Source organism: Tenrec ecaudatus, chromosome 2 (assembly GCF_050624435.1).
Source record: "Tenrec ecaudatus isolate mTenEca1 chromosome 2, mTenEca1.hap1, whole genome shotgun sequence".
Lineage (NCBI taxonomy): Eukaryota > Metazoa > Chordata > Mammalia > Afrosoricida > Tenrecidae > Tenrec > Tenrec ecaudatus.
The window spans coordinates 284,605,221-284,631,630 of record NC_134531.1 but is presented as its reverse complement, the minus strand read 5'-3'; the positions used below and the strand labels follow the sequence as shown (position 1 = coordinate 284,631,630).

Below are 26,410 nucleotides of genomic sequence, written 5' to 3'. Positions count from 1 at the left end.
GCCACCGCCGTATTCCTTAACGTGAAATAATGCAAGCTGTCAGCAGCACAGTAAGCAGGACTCGCATGGCACAGAATGATGAGTCAAAGTAGTCTACAGTAGGATGGAGTGGAGCTGGTGTTGCTAAGCAGCCTAGAGGTGAAAAACAATGTACCAAGGTAGGTAACAACAAAAACTCCTGGGGTTTCTTGTTTTCTGAGATTGGTTCATTATGCTCACTCTGTCCTGTTTGTATTACTATTACCATTATGGTTACTGAAATGTCCGTCTTCCTATTTTCTGTTTCTCGCCAACGTTCACTGCAACCCGATGGCTCAATCGTCATTAAAAATGTCCATAGTAACACATCAGTCCATATTAATTTTTGACTATCCATGTGTGCCACCATTAGGCATGTATTACTTTTATTGTACTATTCATTATTATCAATTCCTTGTGGGATCTTTAGGTATCCATGTTTTTAAAGACTCAGATTCATACAACGAAGACCCTTTACATATAAGAAAAGCACATACACACATACACTAACGGGGCTTCAAAAAGTTGTGGATAACGGAATTTTTTTAAATAATGAAAAATTTCCTTGATTAATTGAACCCTTCTAATATGTATGCCGTGCTATTTTCGCTAGCATTCACTGCTTTATCTCAGTTCTAATTCTATAGAATTGGCTACACAGAACTCACAGACCATATTCATGATAAAAGAGTTTATTAGAGAAGTTGACATGGTATAATGCAAGTGACAGATGCTCAGAGTTGAAGTGTGCATCAGGATGCTACAGACTTGTGTAAGATCTGTTCATCAATGCCCATAGGGGCATACCACTCCACGGTAAACTGCCACCCCAAGGCATTCAGCTCAAGCTCCCGGGGGCCCATAATTCTCTATGAATTATGTGCCATGAGACACCCCACTCCAGTAATCCTCAGTCAGAAGGTATTCAGCTCCATTTCAGTGGGTTAGCAAGCCCACCTTCCCCAATTAAGTACCCAGAGGCATTTCACTCCACAAGCCAGCTTTCTTCCCCAAAGCATTCAGTTTTGCTTGTTCTGTGGACTGCCCTCCATTCTGTTTCAGATTCTGACTCCTGATTCCGCTTCCTACTGCTTCTCTGATATTATGGCTGTCTTCTGGATCCAAGAGATTCACTTCGTTGGTATCTCAGGATCTGCTCCATTCCTGGCTCTTGCTGGTAATGAGACCCCTCCTCCTGCTTCTCAGAAGGGTCACTTTATGCTCAGCAGGATGGCATTCCAGGGAATCCTGTCCACAATTACTGCCAGGTGAGTCATATCAGCGTGTTCTCCTACCTTCTTCCCAGGTCCATAAAGGAAAACATCATTTGGGGAGAATTAGGCTAGACGAGCCCCATTGAATGATTCATTTTCTCCATATATTGTGATCAATTCGAACTTTCAAGACAAAGCATGAGCAGCTCCACAGTTGAAGTTTCACTTTACATCTGCTGGTGTTGAACCTTTACTGAAGTCTACACACATGTACGTGTTTCATTCCTTCCCTGGGCAATTTCAGTGGGATTCATAGTTTAAAGTGTCCCCTAATATAAAAATGGCCAATGATATCCACTTAGATCTTTCGTTGAACACCAATTCTCACGTGTTTGCCAACGGGCAACTCCACAGGCCAACCTGACGGCCGCTCAAACTCATTTTGTGCAACTAAGGCAATTTTAGTTTCAAAATTTGTTTCATCCAGTTTATCCTTTTATATTTCTCTCCTATCACATACAATTTGTAAATATATTTTAGAAACTAAACACTTACTGCCATTAATTGATTCCAATTCACGGGAACCCTACAGAGGTTTTCAGGGGCTTTGTCAATCTTTAGGGGAGCAGACACACAAAGACATATTCATTATATTAGGCTCTGGGTTGCTAGCCTCAAAGTCAGCAATCAAATCCACCAACTGCTCTGCTGGAGAAAAAATGAGGCTGTCTGCTTCCATTACAGATTTATAGACTCAGAAACCTTATATGGGGTCTCTATGAGTTTAAATCAACGCCATGGTAGGTTTGTCTTATGGAGCATATACACAATGAAGCATGCACCACTTTAGCGTTTCCTACATGTACAATTCAGGGACAGTGATTACATCCTTTGACTTTTGCAAATATCATCACACGCTTTTTTTCTGGGTTGTTCTTTCACTAGTAACTTAAACTCACCACCGAACACCATCCAGTAGCCAAAAGGCTACTACCTAACATTTTGCATTGCTCTTATCAATTTGACCACACATTGTTAGTTCTTCAAGCAGCATACTGCTTCCTTGCGAGTTAGCTACATTATGGTTAACCATATTCTGTTTTATTTACTTTCCCTTCCTTTTTGCCATTTTTTCACATCCCTTTCCAACCTATATTTAAATACCTGGACTAAATCAATATGCTCCGAACTTAATAAGCGGATTACTTTTATATCAAACTAATTTTTTTCCATTCTTATAATTCAGGAAAAATCCAATTTAAAAAAAAACTACAATAAACTCAGAAGATTTTAGCACATTTTTTTTTCCATTTTAATGATGTTTACATAGGCTGGAAAAACGGCAGCCCATTTGTGCTTGTGCTGTATAATGGTTATGTACAAATGCCCAGTGTCTGTGGATTACTGGAACTCTACAATGATTTGGTCTTTCCCTTAGGGTAGAGGGCTTGGGAACTGCTTGCCTACTTGTTTTTGTTTGTTTGTTTACTTTTGGGACTAAGACCAAATCAAACCGACTTCATCCTCAAGGAATTGACTCTGGTATATTTAGAATGTTGTAATTCTCAGGCTGCCATGTCTTTATTTTTAACAGGCCCATTTTCTAAATTAAATATCCATAGATTTTCCATTAGGAAACTGACACTCTGAAAATACTTTCGGAATTGCAGATAAACCTACTCTTCATTGGTGCTATTTGTTTTGCTGAAATGCTGACACCAGATCAGTCCTGCATCTGCTTGTCCCTAACCTGTCTTTATCCTTCCCCTCCTTCCTTTAAATTCCCACTTGTTTGTTTAATCGTACTGAGCGCTTTCAAACCTTTTACCCCCAAAAGCCACATTATCCACGGAAAAGTCACCTGGTTCCACAGACAAAGCTATGTAGTGATGCTTCTTGCACAGTAAATACAGCTGAGGCAGTGACAAGGTAATTGGCTAAGTACCTGTCAGCTCAACAGGAGACTGGTTTCATACTCTGATAATTTCTGTTTGTAAATTTTAACAGTTGTACTTTGGGGTAAATTAAAGTCATTTTACAAAATAGCATACGGAAATATACATACATAAATATGAAAGCGAACATGTTGGTGGAAAGATTGGTATGTGCAGAAGGTGAAAAAACTAGCGTATCAAGGTCCTTTGGTGGCCGTCATTTGTTGTTGACTTCATAGTTAGTAACAGCAATAGAGCTCATTTTATTTGAAAGAACAGAAAATGAGAAATTCAAGTTCTTTTGCTTTAATTTATATCTCTAAGTCACCCATAAGCATCTCGTTATTGAGTCAACTTCTAGTCGTAGCAACCCTATGAGATAGAACAGAACTGCTCCACAGAGCCCCCAAGGTGGTAACACTTGACTGAAACCAACGGTCACATCTTTCTCCTGAGAAGCATCTGGGCTGGTCGGTTCAAAATGACCAACGTTTGCTTTGCAGCTGAGCACGTAATCACTGTGCCATCCAGGGTCCTGGAGCATGCACATGACAGGAAAAATAAGAAGCAATACATTGCAAATACTCCCCCATTTAGGAAGGGCAAATTTTCCTGATCAATAAAGAGAAGCATAAAGTTGGGAAGGTTTTCATTTTACTTGGCTGCACTGGCAACACCCCTGGAAGCGGCAGTCAAGAACTACATGCCATGTTGCGTTAACCCAAGCTGCTCTAAAAGACCTCTTCAAAGTATTAAAAAGCAATGACGTCATTCCAAAGACTACACTATGCCAGACCCAACCCACCCATGGTGTTTTCCAATGGCCTCGTATGAACGTTTCTATAACAATTGGATAATAAATAGGAAAAAGGAAGAATATTGAAGCCTTTGATCATAATGAAAATGATTGAATCTACCATTGTCTGCCAGAAGAATGAGCAAATCCACCGTGAAGACGTAAAGCAAGAATGCTCCTTAGGCTGCTCCTGTGAAGACTGACAGCCTCTGGAATTTGATGGGGAAGGGGCTGTTCTATCCAATAGGGGAATTCCGGGCATATGAAAGCCTTTAAAATCCAGGTCCCCAGGTAGTGCAAACTGGTTGGGTTCAACGGAAGGTTGATCATTCAAATGCATGGAAATCCAGGATAGGTAAATCTTCAGAGCTAGGAACTGGATGAATGGTTCCTTGGGGGGTATGGCAGAGGAGGATGGGGGGAAATGGGGTGCTAAGAACAGTGAGTACAAGACTGAAGAAAATGATCTAAACCAATTACGGTGATGACTGTACAACTTGATCGAATTATTTAATTGGATTATGTGAATTATATGCCAATAAAATTATGAGAGGGGGAGAATGCTCTCTATAAGAGAGGATGGGAAGACTTTGTGTTGCGTACTTTGCGTATGTTATCAAGAGGAACCAGTCCACGGAGGACACCCTGCTTGGAAAGTAGAGGGTAAGCAACAAAGAGGAAGACCCAAAGCTCAATAAGATAAATTGACACAGTGGCTGCAGGAATTACAGCCATGTCAAGGGATAGGGCAGATATAATTATCATTATCATGTTGATGTTTATTATTATTGTCATCATTTAAATGCTGTTTCCCTATGACGTAAGTAGAAAGCAATTGTTTTCTTTTCAATTTTATATTGAGCTATCATTCCTTTTTGTGCTCTATTTCTGTTGTCAAACAAACACCTCAGCGAAGCTTTTATCTTTGTGTCATCTACTGGGTTGAAAATCCTATATTTCTATATAATGTTGAATACGCCCAAAGGTACTGAGAGTCCGCTCCCACTATCAGTGATTACTTGAGTCATTCAGTATTTCTTCGTCATATGTATGCGTGTGTATGCAGGTAGAGCATAAACCAACTAGACACACATATATGAGACCCATTATCCTTTCACAAGCCAGTCTGGAGGAATTTGTCATGACTTGGTACGAGTGGCTTTTCTACGATGCTCTTTTCTGGACATTGTTTGTTTAATTTTAAAGATCATTGTTCATCGTGTTATGCAGCCCTGGTGCTACTGCCAGGTAATCATTAGAAAATCTGGGAAGCCCTATCCAGGGTCAGTATGAGTCCGAATCCACTTAATGGCATACGGTTTCTTGGTTTCTTGGCCATGTTACTGTTTGCTCCCCGGAAGCCAACACTGGCTCCAAGAGATCATGACTCCCTGGTCAAACGTTTCCATCTAAATGGCATTCCAGCACTAAGACATGTGTGATCATTGTTGATTTCATGTTGATCCCCCCTCTTCATTTCAACCAGGAAAATGCTGCTTGGCATCTATATTGTAAAACTGTTTCTGCTTTCTGTAAACAAATCAAACTGAATATACGTCATCAAGTTGATTTCAACTCACTTTGACGTAATACAGGCTTTCCAAAGTCATACATCCTTCCGGGAGCAGCGAGCCTCCTATTTGTCGAGCAGAGTAGCTAGAGGGTGTGAATCACCAGCCTTACCATCCGCTGTTCAAAGTGTACCTGGCATGCCACCATGGCTCCTGTTTGGTTCTAACCATGTTAATACAATTGTTCTGTTAACTTATGCTAGTGCCCTGGGTGTAATACATATGGGTCTTATTGATGAAAATTTTATAGTAGCCATTCCTTCATGCCATGTGTTTTTCAAATAGGAAAATATACAAAAGCATAATTAAGATCAATTTACTTGATAAATAACTTTAAATGTAATTAAAATGGCTCGTGTGTTTTTTTTCTCTTTCAGCCGACAATATCTATCTCCAGCAAACATACTCATTAACAGATCACAAAATCTCTTGGTAGTTTAGGATGAAAGAAAATGAAAATCTAGACTGGAACTGAGATCATAAATAAGAGTTGAATTCATCTTTGAAAAACACAATGAAAAAAACTCAATTAGTTTTTATTTGTCTAAAGAAACTGTAAATTCTGTTCTAGAATAAAAAAGTGTTTCCAAAGCTTCATAAGATATTTTTCTTCCTTTTTACTATTTAGGACCTATATGACAGCAATATCTAATAGATATAAGAATAATTAAGTACCATATCTCTTTTTTCCCCAAAAAATATTTCAACACTTTGCATAAATATTAATTAAAAATCAGATATACTAGTCAAAATAAAGCTATTGGGTCTCGCTTATTATATGTAGTATCTGTCTATATCCCTGAGAATCTGGAAAATTTAATTTTATGCAATAAACTTCCCCATAATTTAGTGCATAAAATTAATTAGACTTCTTAATAATTAGTATGTGTGGCTCAATTTCACAATATTCATAATTTGCATATGTGACTTTCATATAAATGTAAAAACAAACTTTTACATTTTTATACAGTTACAAGTATTTGTAGAGATAAATTTAAATTAATCTAAAACTCCTAATTTAGAAAACATCCATGTAATGTGGATGGAGTATATATGTGACAAAATTATTATGTTGTAACAAATTCTATATAAATATATTCTCTTAATATTTGCAAACTAGATTTTAATTCTGTTCTTTTTGAAACAGGGATTGAGGCATTAAGCAAAAGGTCTTTTTATTAGCGCATGTATAAAATACTGTAGGAATTTCTTAATTTTTACATTTCTTCATATCATAGCTCCACTTCTGGCATATTGCATTTTTCTTTCTGGGAATCACAAATGCATTTTTTTAAACATAAAGCCATGTCACCAGACTAATATGATTAAGAGCCAGGTTGGAATATATTTGATTTTAAGCAATGGAAGTTAGTTGGTAACCAACTTTTTACAGAGTTAATGGATTTTTTGTTTGGGGGTATTTTGTTTTGCTTTGCATTTTTTTTGTTTGTTTGTTTGTTTGTTTTTAACTAATACCCAAATCCCTTGCTGACCACTATAGAGGTTAATCTAATCTAGTGATATTCTATGGCATTGTGGTGATGATCAGTTCTTCAAAGTAAAGTCATAAAAGATAAACAAAAACAGAGGTCAGAAAAAGGGACTTGGAAAATCTACTCATCTGCCAAGTTAATGGTTCAGCACTATAGACGGCTGACCTTAACAACGGCTCAGATAATTATATCGTGAACAAGTAGAAAATGATAGCAATCTTTGTTTACCTCCAATCAAACCTCTTGAAATAAAAAGCTCTGATCCTGGTATGCTAGAGGTAGATTCTTATTCTTTTAAAAACAATAATTAGAAATTTAAAAATCAATGTATTTCCCCCAATCCATGTTTCCATACCCAGGTATTTTCTATGCATGATTTTGTGTTAGATTCCATAACTTTCATTTTTGCCTTTGGTTCTTAGCAGGGTAATGTGGCAAACAGCATGACTACAGCAGAGTATTAGATAGGATGTCATTAAATTTAGGTGACTGCAAATTACAGAGATTAAATATGAAATACATCAGAAAATAACAATGAGACAAATATTACTGTATTTTTATCTGGAAAATTCGATTACATTCTTCATCACGGTTATTGACTGTACCTCTGACCTAATTTAAACAATGTCCAGATGCATTGCAGCAAGGCATAGAAAAAATAATTTGGGATTATTACAAGGTTCACTGGATACTCAAGTTTGAATGTACCCAGGAGTGAATAATGAACTCTGCGATGTAAAACCCACGTAGACATGCATTGTTCACTAGGAGTAATTACTTTGAGTCAAATGAGTGTGAGGGATCCACATGTTTTCATTTTACAAGAAAGGAGAACTGATCGGGTAGAAAATGTTTGTTGCCTACAACCCTGCTACCTTAAGCAAGTCTCAAATCCCCGACTTCATTCTGAGAAGTTCACAGCTACCTCTAGAGGGAGAAGGGCCTCAGCAGCCCAGGAAGGTCTATTTCCTCTTGTCCTTGAGTTACCCAGCATGCTCTGCACCCCTGAGCGACTGGCTGTTCCGTTAGAAGTGGATAATCGATCAGTGAAAAGAACATGCTTTGGCCGGCCCTTTGTGTCTTTAAGCTCGAAGCTTCAGATTCACCAAGATACCTCATTTGACTTTCCATTTTCTAGAGAGCTTCTTGTGAAGAGTAGACGCAATGTGAAATGCTGAAAGCAACTCCATTTAACTGCTTTTTATCCACCCCCACCAAAGAGCAGGTATTTGAATGCAATACCTTCTTCGGCTACACATCCCAAATGATTCCAGCGGTGGTTGATTTTCCTGCCAGGAGATCTTATTTCATCCGTGTCTCCTTGTAATGTGTTTCTTCTTGGGTAGTTCCCTTTTGGGTCGTCTTGCCTTATAAAAAGACCATCCTCCCCCCGTTCAATTCAGTGAACACATAGTGAGCAGGGAATCTACAGGTACCGGGCTGGATTCTGGGATGAAAATGGAAATAGATAAGATGCCTGCCTTTGTGGAACCGATAGTAAATTTCAGGTAAGACACGAGTGAACAGCTATTTCAGGAAAGTGTAGCAAATGCTAATCTGAACGTATACAGAAAGGTCGTCACGAATAATACAGAGGGTACTAAACCCAGCCTGAGATTATTAGAGATTGCTGAAATGTGGTAGTAATGGGACTGCACCTTGAGCCAGAAAGAAGGAATAAGAAGTCAACTTGGCCAAACTGGATAGTGAAGGTGAGGCAGAAGTCAGCGTTAGCGCCAGATAGAGAGCGAGCACCATGAACCAAGGCAAGACCTGACCCTGTGCACATGGACACACATGCTATGCTCTTCCCGACTCACTCTTCCAGAGCAGAGACTGTGTTTCTGAAGTAGTAGAGACAAGAGGTAGCAGGCCAGGGAAAGTTATCCAAACTAAGGCCATTGGATTTATGTGGCTGAAAGATGAAAGACTTTTGAGAATTTTCTAGAATGATACTGAAAAATAATTGGACTGGGATGGTTAGGAGAGCTCCGGTCCTCTGTTGGGTCAAAGAGACATCATAGTCTGATAGGTGTGTATAGATTGGATAGGTAATCCAGGAAAGTCACCTACACAAAGGGAAGTTAGTAGTGCCCATTCTAACTTGGTTTTACACTTTTGTCTCCTTTATTCCTCACCCCGCCTCTAACAAAATGGAGATCAAGTTTCATGAGCCTGAACTTGGAGCAGAGAGTTTAAGAAGATGGGCAGGCAGCAGAGCTCTGGAATTCACCTTCAATTCACTGCTGTGTTACGATAGCTTTGATCTAGCATCTCAAGTAAAGACTAAGTTCCACTCTTTCAGGCGCTGTCCAGGTTACCTATCTTCATAATGTGCCTGTGGTCTAAATTCCATATTAGTGAGGTCTTTGTCCATTACATGCCGGCTTCTCGGCCCTCAGTACAGGACTCTGCTCCTTCTCCTGAGCGCCATCCTTGAGGCTGAACCTCTGCTCCCAGGCATCAGAATACCCTGTGACGCCTGCCTGCCTGCCTGCCTAGGGGTGTTATTAAGGTTTGACTTTTCCCTTATTGTGGCCTGCCTTTCCACATGGAACCTCGATGGCTTCATTTTTCAGCACCTAAAACACTTTCAGGACACCATGTTCTGTGTGTAACACCAGAAACATTCTAAGCACCTGTAGTGGAATTTCCACCATCCAAGGAGTCTGATGGAAATCTAAGTTCCATTCTTCCCAATATACTCCAAAATCAAACTCACTGCCGAGTCACTGGCGACTCATATGGACGGTCCTGTGACTTTCCCAGACTGTAACTGTTCACTGAGTAGAAAGCCAAGTATTTCTCCCACAGGACTGCTGGTGGGTTTGAACTGCTGACCATGCAGATCCCAGCCATACTCATAACCACTATACCACTACCCCTCCCTCAAATAACTCCATGAGCCATACAGTTCACAACAGTAAAACTTATTCAGATCACAAAGAAGAAAAGCTTCACATTCTTAAAAGATCTTTAATGCAAAAACCCATAGTGTACATGTGTTAGGCCACATGCTGATGCTGAGTGAGGTGTGTTATACCACAATCTCCCAGCAGTCACCTAATCAGAACCTGTCAGGTGGACAATGTCCTTAGGTGGCACAGTTGGTTCTTTACTAAGAAACTAAAGGCTCACAGTTCAAAGCCAACCAGCAGTGCCATGGAAGGGAAGGCAGGATGAGCTGCTTCCCTAGAACTAGAGCCAAAAAAAAGCCACGCAGAGCCATTCTACTCCGTAACACATGGGGTCATTGTGTTAGTCTGGGTACTTTAGAAAAACAAATCCATAGAAATTCATATGTATAAGAGAGTTTTAAATAAAGGATAAGAGCACATCAAGAAAACATCCCAACCCAGTGCAGCCCAAGGCCACAAGTCCAACATTAGCCCATATGTCCAACACCAATCCACCAAGTCCTCCTCCACCTCACAAAACACACACAATGATGCCAACTGCAGGAGGAAGCCCAGTCAGTGAATATGTAAGCATCTCAGCACTGGCAGGGGTCTCTACATGGCTGCTCCAGCACTCAAGGCTGCATCAGGATAGATCCATGTGGCTTCTCTTCAGAGATGTCTTGCAGGAAGTGAGCCTTGCCAGCTAAAGCAGGGAACTGGCTAAGGTAGCTGCACCCTGATCTGACCATCAGAAAGCAAGAGACCTGAGAACTAGAAAGGTGAGGCTCACTGAGTCATTTATCCCTCCACACTTCAATTAACCCCACATGCATTGATTGACCAGGTTGGCACAATAAATGTTAACTATCTCAGTCATCATGAGCTATAATCAACTTGACATTGGTTAGCAACAACAACTAGAAAAAGGACAGGTCATGAGCGTGTCAACCCAACAGACACCAAAAGAGAAATCAAGCCACTTGCCATCAAGTCAATTCTGACTCAGTGATGCTAGGCAGAGTAGCTGTGACTTAAGACAGTAAGGGAGCTGATTATGTCATCTTTGCCCCCTCCAGCAGCTCGCCAGCCACTGACCTTGTAGTTGGCTGTGCCCCACAGTGCCAACAAGACCATGCAGAAAGTCAAAAGGACAACATCAAATGGTAATAACAACAGACAAATAAGAGCTCAAAAGTTATTAGGATGATGAGCTCACCCTCCTGACGAACACAATAATGGCTTTACCAGTATGGTCACCCAGATGCTGTAAGCCAAAAGAAAAGTCCACAAACAGTGGAGACTTAAAGTAATCATCTTTGACTGGCTCTCATTTCTTGAGTCTCCCTTGGTCAAATAAGCACAGTTTTGATTTGAAGAGAAAGAGAGAGGAAGAGGAGGAGAAAGAAGAAAAGGGAGAAGAAGGAGATGAATTGATGTTTGGGGCCTTTTTTATTGCAATTTTCTGAGTACCATGAACATATGGAATAACAGAGGATGTACACTGGTGCAGATAGGAACTGGAAACACAGGGAATCCAGGGCAGATGACCCCTTCAGGCCAGGGGTGAAAGTGCCGATACTGGGAGGGTGGAGGGAGGGCAGAGTGGACAGGGGGAACCAATTACAAGGACCTACATATTACCTCCTCCTTGGGGGATGGACGGACAACAGAAAAGTGGGTGAAGGGAGACGTCGGACAGTGTAAGATATGACAAAATAATAATGTATAAATTATGAAGGGTTCATGAAGGAGGAGGGAGCGGGGAGGGAGGGGGGGGATGAGGAGCTCATACCAAGGGCTCAAGTAGAAAGCAAATGTTTTGAGAATGATGATGGCAACAAATGTACAAATATGTTTCACACAATGAATGGATGTATGGATTGTGATAAGAGTTGCATGAGCCCTCAATAAAATTATTTTTAAAAACAGAAAATTAAAAAGATAATCTCTGAAGTCATTTGGGGGTATAAAAGTGTTCTGGAAGTAATAATTCAAAGAAATGGGAACTAGAACCCATTTATATGACCATTCCAAATGGTCACTCAAAATACCAGACAACCTTAGTTTATATCTTCTCATTTGCATCACTTTAAAATAAGATGCTTGGCAGTCTAATCTCCAAAGTCTTTCCCACTCTAAATTTGAACAGTTTATCCCAGTAATTGACAAAACAAGAATCAAAGAGTTTTCTTTGTGAAGGTTAATCATTCATTAACTTGAGGTTAAATTTTGATTACAGGAGACTACAAAAAAGCATGCATTTGCTCTGTACTACTGATTAAAAACTCAACTATATTCTAAGATCCTTGTGACATTAAAGACCTTAAAATGAAATGATACAAACATCTTAAAGCAACAGATAAGTGTTGACCACAGCCACAAGACTAAAAAGTTAATGTTATGTAGTTTTCTAAATGTCATTCCCTTCTGTCATATTTAATGGCAATAATCTTATTACAAGCGTATATTAATATTCCATTTTATAGTTTACAAAACACTTTGATAACTCTAGTCTCATTTGATTGTAAAAATAGCTTGTGCAATAGGACAAGTTACTGTCAGTCATCCTAATTTAGTGCATTAGACTATTGCAAGTAATTTAAATGCTGCTTTCTGACTATTAGCAGAGTAATATGAATTTATATTCTTGTCTGAAAAATTTTACCTATCACACAAAAACTTGTCTATAAGTTTTAGTTTGTGCCTCTTTATCATGAGAAGTTGAGATTAATTCTACCAATATAAAGCTATTATTTTACAAATCATGTTTTTTAAATGATGATATATTCTAATCATTGCCAAAACATTGTCACTCTTCTCTCACAAAGATAATGTCAAAAAATTAAAAAGTGGAACTGTTTTGTGGCTTGCCTAATCTAAATGATTAAAAAAATAAACCTTCAACACCATTTCAATAGCTACTATGTAAGTTGAATCCATATTTAAATACAGTCACTGCATTTTTTCATGGTATCATACAGATGAACCCATGAAGAAAAGAAATGGAGGTGTGATAAATTGATCTTTTTCTTCTTTCTCAAGTGAATGTGTACATTTTTGGATATTGACATATTTCAAAATTCAAACATGACTATTTGTGCTATACCTATTAAACCAAACCACATCCAATGGCATGAAGCCAGTCTTGATTCAGTCAACATATATGGGATTTCGATTACAAAATTTTAAGGGAGCAGACAGCCTCAAGTATTTACCCACAAGCAGTTGGTGGTTTTGAACTGCTGATCTTGGGGTCAGCAACCTAATACCTAGATCACAACACCAGTAGGGCTTCCTTTTTGTGTGTTTAAAAAAATCATATTATTGGGGTCTCATACAACTCTTATCATAATCCATACACACATCCATTGTGTCAAGCCCATTTGTACATTTGTTGCCATCATCATTCTCAAAACATTTGCTTTCTACTTGAGCCCTTGGTATCAACTCATTTTTTCCCATCCCTCCCCACCCCCACTCCCTCACGAACCCTTTTTAAATTTATAATTATTATTATTATTTTGTCGTGTGTCTTACACTGTCTGAAATCTCCTTTCACCCCACTTTTTTACATATTAAACTGCTGTCTAAAAATGATTCCTACATGAGATTCCATGCCCACTGAACCATTAGTTCTCAATTCTCTCTCTCTCTCTCTCTCTCTCTCTCTCTATATATATATATATATATATATATATATTTTTTTTTTTTTTTTTTTTTTTTAATATCTACTTCCAGACCTACTCCATCCTAACTCTGTCAGAGTTACCAAGTTTGGGGATTATGTAGCTTCAATATTTTTAAACCTCTCCAGATAATTCTAATGTGCAACCATGGTTGTGAATTGTCTAACTCTAGAGCAATGCTTCTTCAACATTAATGTCTTTATGAATCACCTGGGGGATCTTATTAAAATGCATTGCCTGATTTAATAAGTCTGAGATGCTGCAAATTTTTTCCATGAAAGGTGATATTGAACTGTTAATATTGAAAAATTCATTTTGGTGAAAATAATTTTAGTATCAAGGGCTAGTGGTTCTCAAAGTATGACCCAAACTTCAGCATCAGCACCACCAAGGAATGTGTCAGAAATGCACATTCTCGGGCCCTGCCCAAGGCTTTCTGCTACTGTCAAGAGTTACAGCCCCACAAACCCACAGGAGCAACTCTGTGCCATCCTTAAGGTTGCTTTATGTCAGAATCAACTCCACCGCAGTGAGGAATTTTGTTTGTTTTGTTTTGTCCCAGGGCTCATGAATGAGAAACTCTAAATGTGAAGCCAACCAGTTTTTGTTTTATCAAGTACCCCTCACCCCTGGTAATCCTGATAAACACTAAAACTGGAGAAACACTGGTCTTCAATATATTTTCCTTAAGTCAAAACAACTAGCTGCCTATAGTTGGGAAGCCACTTGCCTAGCATGTTACAATTTGAAAGAAAACCCAAAACTTAAGTAGTTTACCTTTTATTTGCTTCTTAAAGCCACTCGGTGACATGTCCAAAAAAAATGAAGTAACTCAATCCATTGAAGAGATTTTATCAAAATCACAGGGCATGTAAGGAAAGATCCAAAATTAGAGCGCCACTCTTCTGGAAGTATCGACTAAAAGCAAGAAGTTCAAAGACAGGGCCGTTCATGGTCTGAAGAGAGGAGTCCCTGGCCCAGGTGGGCACCAAGAAAAGGGCCAATACACAAGCAGGCCCCCACCTCAGGTGAGTTCCAGCCTTTTGTACTGGGAGCTCTCCGTGACTGCAGCAAAATGCACTCCTTCTTTTGTTTTTTATGTTTTGCCAGAAATTGCTTTTATTTGAGCTCAGCTTTGAGAAGCACAACTGCTTAGCTCTCAGCAACTGACTTCGAGAATGAATCGTGTACCATGGGTTGGTCACCTCACAACTGTACAAGTAATTCACTCGCAGTCAAATGACACAAAGCAGGAATATTACCTTTATTATGGGCTGTGTGTGTATATGCATGTATGCCTGTGCATGTACTTCATACTAATAGAAATCCAGATCTATCACAATTCTCATTCTGCCCATGAGATCTGACTGCTCTGTGACTCAGCCCATAAATGAAAACAAATGATATCATTTAAAGTATATCAGCCTCCTTTAGTAAACAGTACATAATATTCTATGTACCAACAAACAATACAATACTATACACCAGTACTTACCAAACATATCTGATAAAGTTATTTCATGGGAAATGGACCAGAAGTTAATTATATTCATTTGATGATAAAAGGTCATTATGCTTAAAAAACCCTCCTATAACATTAACTACCCTTAAGAGAAGTATCAGTAATGATGAATGCATTTTTATTACCTTTAGTGGTTTAGCTACAGAAAAACAAAACAAAATAAATTTCCAAAACTAACCTTCTAGACCTATGCTTATAGAAACTTTGTTTTCAAATAGTGAATTTTAAGTGGTAGAAAATAACAAATTGTGTCAGGAGTGTTGATCTATTTTGACACAGTGTAGGCATTCCAGATGCCTTATGGAAGATGATAAAACATTTGTTTCCTTAATATTTGCATAAAATCTTTACTGCCAAGTAATCACATCTGTGCTTTGGGTCCTTTTTACTCAACCCCCCACCCCTACCCTCTGCCACCTCCACTCTTGTAGGCAATTAAAGATGCAGAGTTTGAGGGGAAGCCAAGCCAAACTAAACTAACACTGTATTTATTCATAGATTATAGTTACTAATATATTTTGCTTCTTTATGCCTATCACTTATTAGATATTAAATGACAAAATGCTGTCATCATAAAAAGTATTAAAACATCTGTAAACATCAAAGACAGTCTGAATTGTAAAACCTTAACTTTAGCCTATTTAAAATCACAATAGTATGAAGTCCCTGCATTTTATCTTATAGGTACTTATATTTGATGTGCGTGCATATGGGACCTCTACAAAGGTATCTAATGAAAAGACCAACTATCATTATAATACATTGTAAACTAGCATAACTCTTTGCTGATGACAACTCAATGTAAAGAAAACCCAAATCCTCACAATGGACCAATGGCGAACATTGTGAATGGAGAAAAGGTGGAAGCTGCCAAGAATATATTTTTGCTTGGATCCATGATCAATGCTCATGGAAGCCACAGTCAAGAAATCAGGTGACATGTTACATTAGATAAATCTGCTGTACAAAACCTCTCTAAAGCAGGGATGCCTCTTTTAGGGCATGCCTCTTTCAGGTGCATTTGACTCAAGCCATAGTATTTGAAATCATCTCGTTTACATGCAAAAGCTGGGCAATGAATGAAGAAGACCAGAGAACAATTCAACATTTGCATTATGGTGTCGGTGAACAATATTGGAAGCTCCATGGACTGTCAGAAGAACGAACACGTCTTTCTTGGAAGTGTGGCCAAAATGCTCTTTAGGATGGAAGACAGTAACTTTGGACATGTTACCAGGAGAAACCAGTCTCTGGAAAAAGGATATCATGCTTGGTAACGTCAGGAAGAGAGAGGGAAACTTTCAAGAAGATAGATTGATACAACTGTAATCATGGACTCATAGAGAACAAGGCTTGTGAGGATGGCGCAGGACCAGATATCACTCCCTTCTGTTATGTACAGGATCATGATGAGTCATAACCAACTTGATGAATCAACCAACTTGATGAGTCATAACCAACTTGATGAGTCATAACCAACTTGATGAGTCAACCAACTTGATGAGTCAACCAACTTGATGAGTCAACCAACTTGATGAGTCAACCAACTTGATGACGCCTACCAACAACACAGGGTTCAGGTATTTTATAAATACTTGTCTGTTCTTTTGCTGCTAATATTGAAAATATGATCGGTGGATTTGTTGGACTAACGTTTAAAAAGCTGAGCAGGAACATGGCGGGGTTCTACTTTTCCTTTGCTCTCTCAAAAGAGCTACACAGTGCAAACCCATATCAACCACTGCTGGGCATGTTTGCTGAGCAGAGTGTAGGGAGGACCACTGTCATTAGCAGTGGAACTCCTGGGCTTCTGTGTGGTAGCAAGGTTGAAGCTGGATTCTCGTTCAGAAAAAAAAAAGAAAGAAAAGAAAAAATCCTATAGCCTCCTCATGAACCCAGTCCTGAGGACTGATGATTCTCACACTCTTGTGCATACCTATACCCATACCCATCACCTAAACATCTGGTTAAAAGGCAGATTCTATTCCAGTAGGTGTAGGAAAGGGTCTCAGACCACCAGAGCTTCTGGTCTAGGGACAATTCTCTGATTAGATGTCCTTGCAAAAATAAGTTGTTGTCTTCCTTGAGTTCTATATAAAATTCCTAAGAGGGAGCTAGATTTTGGGGAAACAACCAGGCTAGATGGATATAAATCAGAGTCTCTCTAATTTTTCTCCAGGTTAGTCACTATCATTCTATAGTCTTCTGTTCCCCCAAAAAGAGGACTTCTAAAGAGAATCTTGAAAACCCGTGCACACTGTCCTATCCAAGTGTGCATTGACACAGAACATCATGATTATACAAGACTACACCGAACTTTTGCAATGGACATGAAGCAGTAAAGGTACATGTTTGGGGACAATCAGCCAAACTCCTGTCACTGGACCACCAGAATGAAAAATCTCCCTGGTCTCCTCTTGCCATTTCAGATTATTCAAGCCCTTGACTCATTGTGAGAGGATTTCTCCCCCCGGCCATCGCCTCTCTCACTGCCAAACATCTACTGTGGCTTCCAATGAATCTAGGTCTCCTTCCTCTCCTCCCCTGGAAGCTCATGCTCCCAGCAAAATGTCACAAATAAAGTGGAAGCAAGCCTTTCCCAGGCCAGACTTGTAAAGAGAAAGCAAGAACACCATTCTTCACCAGGAAACTGACCCACAAAGCTTACTGGATTCATTTAAAGAGATTGAGAAGAAGGTCAGCTAAGAAAACAAAGCGGACTCTCTCCATAATGACTCCTGATAGAACTTCACCAACTCAGAAAGAAGGCCAGTCGCAGCAAAGGAAATCAAAAGAGGGCATGTTAGGTGAGGCCTGGCAAAGCAATTTGCAAAGTACCCAGATTCTCACAGGTGACTTCTTTGCACGCTCTGTTTGACTCTCTTCTCTCTCCCAGGGGAGAGCAGGTATTATATTTAGTCTCGCTTCTCACTATCCCCGTCACCACACTGTAATGTTCTACTAAAGTGTAATGTTTTTAAACCAGGCACCCAGAATCACATGTGAGCCTTGTCAGATATTTAAGGATTGAGAATGCTTCTCACCGACAAACTTTTATGCATACACTATATGAAAATATTAAGAATTTTGGTTTCTTCAAAACCAGGCATTGGGATTCTCATCCAACTTTATGGTGATTATGGCTTAAGTCAAAGGTGATGTTAACTGATAAATAAATTTTGAAGTTATGACCATAAAAAAAAGAACTGTAGATCCAGGTTATTTACTTTTCCTATATTTGAGCTTATAATTGAGTTTAAAATGTTTATTGGATAGCAGAGATTTACACGGAGCGCTTCAGCAGCAAAGGGTTAAGGACTGTAGAGGACATGTGTGCTAGCAATTGAGATGGCATCCGGGTGTTTGCAAAACACTTCCCACGTTATGTCCAAATCCCTTTGCAAACAGATAAATTACTCTATAAATCTTATTACTCCTTGTGGATAAATCAGGCAAGCAAGTTGACAAGGCTAGAGAGCTGGAATAGAAAACCTTTGGATGGCAGGGTCTTTGGGACTCCTGATCATCCAACACTCAGGAAATGCAGGAAGGAGCTCTAGCACATCAACATTTTCCTATGTCTATTACCATTTGGAGCAACATGCACCCACACACAGGTGCACACAGTACACACACACACACACACACACACACACATTTCTCCTTAACAAGGCTAGAGATCCCAAAGCAGGACACTCTGTGACAGCCAACCAAATTTATTTCTGAGAAATAGAAAGAAAACTTTGCTGCTGTCGGCAGCTCTGCTTCGAAACTGCTCCCTGATGCCCTAGGGTTTATGCATTATCAGCTCCTTGAACATAGAGGAGAGGTTTATTTTCTATAGTATACCGTTCTTTATTGCCACAACAAGCAATATTAGCCAGAGAGACCCACGGACACCCAGCCATTTTCTACGGTTGAAATGAGATTTTAAAGAAACCCCAAGGACAGTGTTTTTATGCTCCCCCCCCCCTTTCTCCCCATGCCCCTTACACTCCCAGCATATGACAGAAATTCAAGAAAAACTAGAAAACAAGACAAGGGGTATTTGTAGTGTGTGGAGCGGGAGAAGAGAGACCGAGAAACACTGGACATTTTTAGAAATAGAATTATGACTCAGTTCCACTGGAGTCTCCCTAGCTCGATGTCCCTTATAGGGGTCAAACTCCCAAGGACTCAGGGCACTTGCTTCCCAAATTTCAATCCCAAATTCTATTTCAGAGTGTGGTACAGCTACACAGAGATAAGACTTCCAGGTCAATAATCAATCAGAAATATCCATTTTATGCCAGGTTAATTCTTTCCCAACCTGGGTGCTTTAACATTTCTTAAGTACCAGCAATTTAGCAAGTTCCTGTTGTGGATTTTGTTGTTGTTTTCTCTCCCTCTACTTCATTCTTATGTTGATTTCCATGCACATTCCAGTAAAGGCTCAGTTACCAGGCGAGTTCTAAGATTGATTGTTTGATTACCCTCCATGTCAATTACAAGATCTCCAGTGACAGTGGTCGGTCTGAACTTATGCCAAGACAGAGCCAGAGCCTGGATGCACGCGCGAGCGCGCGCGCACACACATGCACACACACATGCTCGCACACACACACAACTTGTACCCGAAGAGGAGCAGAGTGAACGCCGTACAGTGTACCCGTCTCTGAAAGCAAAATCATCCAACAACTCTTCTTTCCAATTTAGGGGGCACCGACAACACTCCGGAGGGCCAGGTAGCAGTTACAAAAGCCAGGTAACACCCCCCCCCTCCCCCGCCAACCCCAGTGCCCATACTCCCTTCGATGAAGTTGGGCTTCACCAGCATTCACCACCACGCCAATCCTGGACAGCCCCCCATATTCCTTTGAACTTGGCTGGCCAAGTTCACACGCACACCATGGAGCCTGCAATTCCAGAAGATCACACACACACACACACACACACACACACACACACACACACCATGGAGCCTGCGATTCCAGAAGATCACACACACACAGGCGCGCAGCCGAAGAAAAGTTGCCGGGCAGCCCTACCTGAGGATGGCCGTGTCCCCCTGCCTCACGGTGATGTTGTCCGTGCCGCGGTTAAAATCCACGCTGCGCACCGGCAGTCCTGTGGGAAGAAGGCAGAGCAATCTCAGTAGGACCAGCGGCAACTGTTTCCGATCCGGCTGGCCTCTGCCCACCATGGTGGCGGCGCGGGGCCGGCGGGGCGCTCCGGGGGGGCTGCGGGCCGGGGTCGGGCGCTGGACCACCGCGGGCACCGCTCCTCGGCCGGGCGCAGCGGGCGCAGCCGATCGGGGCACCTTCCCACTCGGCCTCTCTCTGGCCGCTGCCCGGGCTCCTTCCCTCCGAACACTTCACGGAGCCCTCCTCGGCAAGAAAGTCCAAGGAGCACGACGTTCGAATGGCCAGGCACCCCTGGAGGAAAGGCGACGGGGCCGCTGAAGGAAAGAGGTTCCTCTCCGCTCGCTCGGTGGCCGGGCTGCGCCTTCGCCAGGAAGGGGATGCTCTGAGTCTGGGCTGAGCTCCCGAGCGCGGTAACCCACTTTCCCAGGCACGGGAGCCGGCCCTGAGCCTTCCAGTGAGAGTAAAGCAGCAGCCACCCGGCAGCAGCAGCAGCCTCCCGGAGTCTCTCTCCCCCCCTCCTCCCTTTCCTGTTTCTCTCCAGTCCCTCCCTCTCTCGGCTCATCCCCTCCCTCCCCCCAACTGTTTTTCAACAGCCCCTCCGCGTCATCCCCCTCCGCCCTCCCCTGCGAGTGGCCCCTGGCTTTGCACAACTGCCCCCTTCAGCAGCAGCCAGCCTCAATGAAAGGCTGATGCGCCTGGGGGTTGTCAGGACAACCGCTCCATCAGAGGCCTGGCTGATTTCCTTAAGAGGGAATGGAGCTTAGAGGTACTGTTCCGAGAGCAAGGAGACAGAGAGGGACAGACGCCTGCTACAGAAGGACCGGAGAAAGAGTAGAGGCAGGGAGAGGCAAGAGGGAACGAGGCAGGAAAGGGGGGTGGGAAAAGGGAAAGGGAGGAGAGGACGGAAACCTTGGCGTGTGGAGGCAGAGGAACATTGAAGGCTAGGGAAGGGGTTGGGGCGCTGAGAGATGGGATGAGGAATATAAAGCAGAAGGAACTTGGCAGCGAAGTGCAAAATTAAGCCAAAGTTGATTTCTAAACGAAACATTCTTGGCAACTGGCTCTTAAGGCTCACATCTTGTTCTTTCTTTCCTCGCCTTTGTACTTTCTTCAACGGCATTAACATGTTTATTTTCTCGCCTTCCTTCACCCCCCTCCCTTGGGGAACCCCCAGTGAAGGATGGATTTGGAGACAATACTGCTAAGGAGGGGTCTGGAATGTGAATGCCTGGCTTGTCTTTCCGAGTGCCAGCCTCACCAGCTGATCCCTAAATCCATCTCGCTCAAGGCCACAAGTGAGGGATGGTATTAATGAAGGTTGTTTAAAGAACACTACTGCTACGACCCACCTTTCTACTGGCGCTTGCTCCTCAAAATGTTCCCATGCAAGGAAGGCAATTGGTCTATCAGAAAGCTTGTCCTTCATAGGGGGGCCTGGAGGTAGTGGCTGTCAAGGCGGCTATCATTTGTCTCTTCACCTTGAACTAAGTAAATGAGGAGGGTCATGAGGATCTGACACTGTCAGACCTGTGAGAGGCAGAACCAGCAGACAGTTCCTCGCTACTAATTCTGGGAGGAGAAAGGGGTATTGGGCCACCCAAGGGATTTTTTTGTATCACTTTCCAAAGCAGAACTATGTATCCATATTCTCTGAAACAATCACATGGTACAGATACAGTAGAGTGTTACAGACTGAACCGTAATTAACATTTTAATTCTAGTCCTGGGGGAAAAAAACACTCCAATCACTTAGAGACAAAAAATATTTCCAATTTCTTTTATATTCTTCCCCCCAATATTCCACAGACTCAAATATATATGCACATATATATTATCGACATCCTTTTGTTTACACAAATGGTTAACATAGAACATTCCCCCCCAAAAAATGTTTACTAATTCTTTATGAAAACCTAGAGAGTACAAGTTCTACTCAAAAAACCAATCTCACCACCAAGAGGAGTCTTTTGAATTTCTGAGCCTCTGACTGCTTACAGGAATTGAAAGCCCTGTCTTTTTCCTACAGAGCAGCTGGTGGTTTGGAACTCACAAATCGCAGCCCAACTTGTAACCACTACGCCACCAGGGTTCCCAGGAAAGTACTTATTAAATTGGCATGTGCTTTGTACCTGTGGGATCTCTGCTGCGGTCAGTTTTATAATAGATAAACTCTTACAGATTGTATGAGATAAGACACACCTTTTATTAAAAAAAGAAAGAAAGAAAAACGATTTTGAAAGATAGGATTTAAAATACTTATGACAATAACCAGAATAGGGATATGCAAGGGTGGGTGGGTGGGTGTCTCCCCAAATACCTGCCTAGCGCCACAATAAAGGGGGCTGCAGGGAAATCAGTCAACGGGAAGACACCTATGAGAATATTTAAACTGAGCATGCGCAGATGAAAGCCACCTAGGCGCAGGTGAAAAGCTAAACCTGGCCAGAACCTAGGCACAGGTGCACCTGAACTCAACAAATAAGGTGGGCTAGTACCCTCACAGTGCCCCCTCCTGTAGTGCAGGAGGTAGGTCCAGGCAGGGCTCCTGGTCCCTCTTGGCCTCTGGGGAGTTCCTGCTTAGTTCTCTGTACGAGTTTTTTCGCGTTCCATCGCGAACTCTCGTGGTTCCCGTGTGGCTTTGCATGCTTTCCAGAAATAGCGTGTACTGTTTGAGATGGTAATACCTGAAACTTCCCTTTCCCTCGTAAAAGGCATTTGGATTACAAAAGTGCTTCTGCCGCCTGAATTGTTTCAGCGTTGGGAAGCAAGAACCGAGGTAAATCGCTCGAGAAACCGAACAGGTGAGCATGAAATAGTGGTAAAATTGTAAAACAAATCATTTTATTTACACTGTGCATTAGCTTTAGCTAAATCAAGATGTCTTATTCACGGGTTTATAAGAGGCCTCCGCTAATTAGTCAATCAATGATGTTCTACCTTTCATTTGTAACCTCAAAAACTTGAAACCCATGTTGACAAGAATAAAATTGATATGGCAAGTGGCTAGGTGAACCACAAAGCCTGTAAGCCTAGGGTCCACCATATCCAAGGGAAAATAAGCTTCAAGTGCTAAAAAAAAAAAAGATTTTAAAGTTACTGTATCTCTTTGCCAAGACTGCAGTGAAAACCTCACCCTCATCTCTCTCTCAGTCTGCAGGCTTGACCATGCCTTCCAGGTTTCTTCTGAGTTTTCTGGCATGAAGATGTAGTTAGTCAAAGGCCTAGCCACAGCACCTTCTGTGGGTGGGTGGGGTTTTCCAAAGTCAGTGGGAAGAGAAGTGGAAAATAATAACAAAACAAGAAAACAAAAAAAAAAACAGGGGTACTAGTGGAATGATCTTTTTCCAATAATGGTATCGGGGGAAACTACAATTCTCAGCAGGATCCAGTATAATCTGTGGGTTAAAGCCAAGCAGATCAAGAGTATGACTATATATGAGTATTCTCTCGATTGCATTGGAGCATGGTCTGTGGCCAGGTGTTTGCATAAAGAAAGGAAGAGGGTTTCCCAGGGCAAGGTGGAAGTGGTGTAGAGCGGTGGCCTATTATTTACAGAAGCTATTTATTCATAGTTCTATACTACCAGTAATATCATGCTCCCAGTAGGGCTTATCCGCTAATGCTAGAAGACAGTATGACATTTAACACACTGGGATGCAAAATAATTCACATCAACATAATAAGAATAGGTTATTTGTGGCAAATCAATCAAATCTGGAATTTGTCCCAAGAATCACTCAGAGGAAAGGATGCATTAAGTTAATCAGGATTGTAATCAAGATAGTAATAGAAATGCTTAACCTACCTGAGAGGAAGAAACTATAAGCACATATTCATATAGGGAAGGGGGTGGGCGAAGCACACAATGAGATTAAAACCTTTTAATACCTTCATTAAATAAAGTCCATTTCCTGGTGCCTTTTGCCAAAGTAAATTGACTGTGTATAATGAAAGTAAAACACAATAACAAAAGACAACTTTAAAAATACTCAAGACGACCCAATCATTCTGCATGGATTTCTGAATAACTTCAAAATAAGTTTTAAATTATTTTTATGCAATTATTGAATATCACTGCTATTCAGGTAGCATTTCAAGTACAATTTCCTAACCCAACCCTTGGCCCGGAGGGACATTCTATGATAAATGTAAGAGTGAAGAAATGATTGAATGCCAAAACCAGTCATGTGGCTTCTCTTACAATTTATAAAATACTACATGTACTGGTGGATGCACCATGCCCTCCACTTCAACAATAAGTTCTTTCAGAATTAACCCTCACATCATTCCCACATACCTTCCTCCAATTTTCCCTTCCCCTTATTCTTTCCCTAATATGCCCACCAGTGAGTGTTTCTTAGATATCATTTCACACTAACAGTTACTCTGTAAACCCACTCCAATATTAACTCTTCTGCTTGTTTTCATTAAGAAGGCAGAGAAGAAAACAAAGAAGTTATGGAATGTATGTGTGTTATTTTTCCTATGAACTCCTATATATATTCTTGCAAGAAGGCGCCAAAACAAAAAAGGATTCTTTTTTGGCTTATTTTTGAGGCTGTTAGCCATGGCAAACAGCCGTCGTCAACCAGGTAAGATGATCTTAACTACTTACTACTTTAAATAACTGCCTTTCTCAAAGAGGCTTTTGAAAATTCTGGCAGTCTCCAGGGACTAAGCCTGCAGGAAAAAGAAAAACTGGCTCATGTCTGAACACCCCAAGAAGCATGAACGGTTTATTCTTCTGTTTAGCCTTGTAAGGTAACAGGCTCATAGGAAAGCCAGATGCAGCCTGGGATGTGCAGCTAATTCAGCTACATTGCCTGCATCTTATGCTAAATGTGTCCATTATTAATGCACCTCTCTGTTTCTCCATTTGTGAGGTCTCAATCATAATAACACCATGCCTAGACTTTTCCTTCATGAATAGAATTAGTAGTTCCATATGAACTGGAAGTTCAGAATTCTTTAACTTATTGTATTAGTCGGGGTACTTTAGAGAAACAAATCCGCAGAAACTCATGTATAAGAGAGAGTTTTATATAAAGGTTAAGTACAAATCAAGAAAACATCCCAACTCAGTGCTGCCCAAGCCCACAAGTCCAACATTAACCCATACGTTTGACATCAATCCACAAAGTCCTCCTCCATCTCACAAAGCACACACTATGACACTGACTGCAGGAGGAAAGCCTAATCAGTGAACAGGTAAGCATCTCAGCCCTGGCAGGGGTCTCCACACGGCTGCTCCAGCACCCAGGGCAGAATCGGGGAAAGTCCATGTGGCTTTTCCTCAGGGGTGTCTTGCAGGAAGTGAGCCTTGCCAGCTAAAGCAGAGAACTGGCTAAGGCAGCTGCACCCTGCTCTGACCACCAGAAAGAAAGAGACCCGAGAACTCGAAAGGAGAGGTTCACTGAGCCATTTATCCCTCTGCCCTTCAATTAACCCCACATGCATTTATCAGCCAGGTTGGCACAATAAACTAACTACCTCAATCCACCTCTTGGCAATCTGGCATCTGTACATAATTATTTAGCTTCACAATTGCAATTAAGTAACACCTACACCTCAATCCTATAATCCTGTGAATATGTTCCCCCATCTATGAAAGTTTGTAAGCCAACCACTCCATGCCTTTATCCCCCCTATTTTAAGCATCCAATTTATATATTTCCCACTTACATCAACCTAGTTCTCTGAGAAGACAATTATATTTTTCGTCATGAAGAATCTTCATTCCAGTTGGAATCTTGGGAAGTCTGCATCCATAAGCAAAGTCAAATCTGGACAGGCCATCCATAAATTCAGCAACAATATACACCAGTTCACAGGCTCAAAAACCTCTTCATCTGGTTGGGTTCTGGTCAACACAATGTGGGCTGCCTCACTCAGCCTCCACAGGGTACCCAATGGTCATCTTGCCTTTAGACGATGATTCTCACCAATACTCAGCAAGCCTAGACCCCTTGGGGTAGGTCATGAACTTTATACCAGTCAACCCGCTCTCATCTCCTCTTTTTCCTGTAAACCAAGTCCACAGGTGTCAGTGGCCAAACTCAACCCGTCCTTTATTGCTGCATTTCTCCCACTTCAACTCAACAAGTAGATCCTGGTGGTCACCTAGCAAGCATTTCAGCTTGCTCACAGGCTGCC

General features: G+C 41.2%; 1 protein-coding gene across 2 annotated transcripts in view; it reads right to left on the bottom strand.

The window, feature by feature from the left end:
- The window catches only part of LSAMP (limbic system associated membrane protein), a 771,811-nt gene extending 751,031 nt beyond the window's left edge, over positions 1-20,780 (bottom strand). For both annotated transcript variants that reach the window (XM_075542484.1, XM_075542486.1), the window contains exon 1: positions 20,162-20,780. In XM_075542484.1, the coding sequence (XP_075398599.1) occupies positions 20,162-20,316 (155 nt within the window). In that variant the 5' untranslated portion in view covers positions 20,317-20,780. The remainder of the gene's footprint in view (positions 1-20,161) is intronic.
- Positions 20,781-26,410: the final 5,630 nt, after the last annotated feature.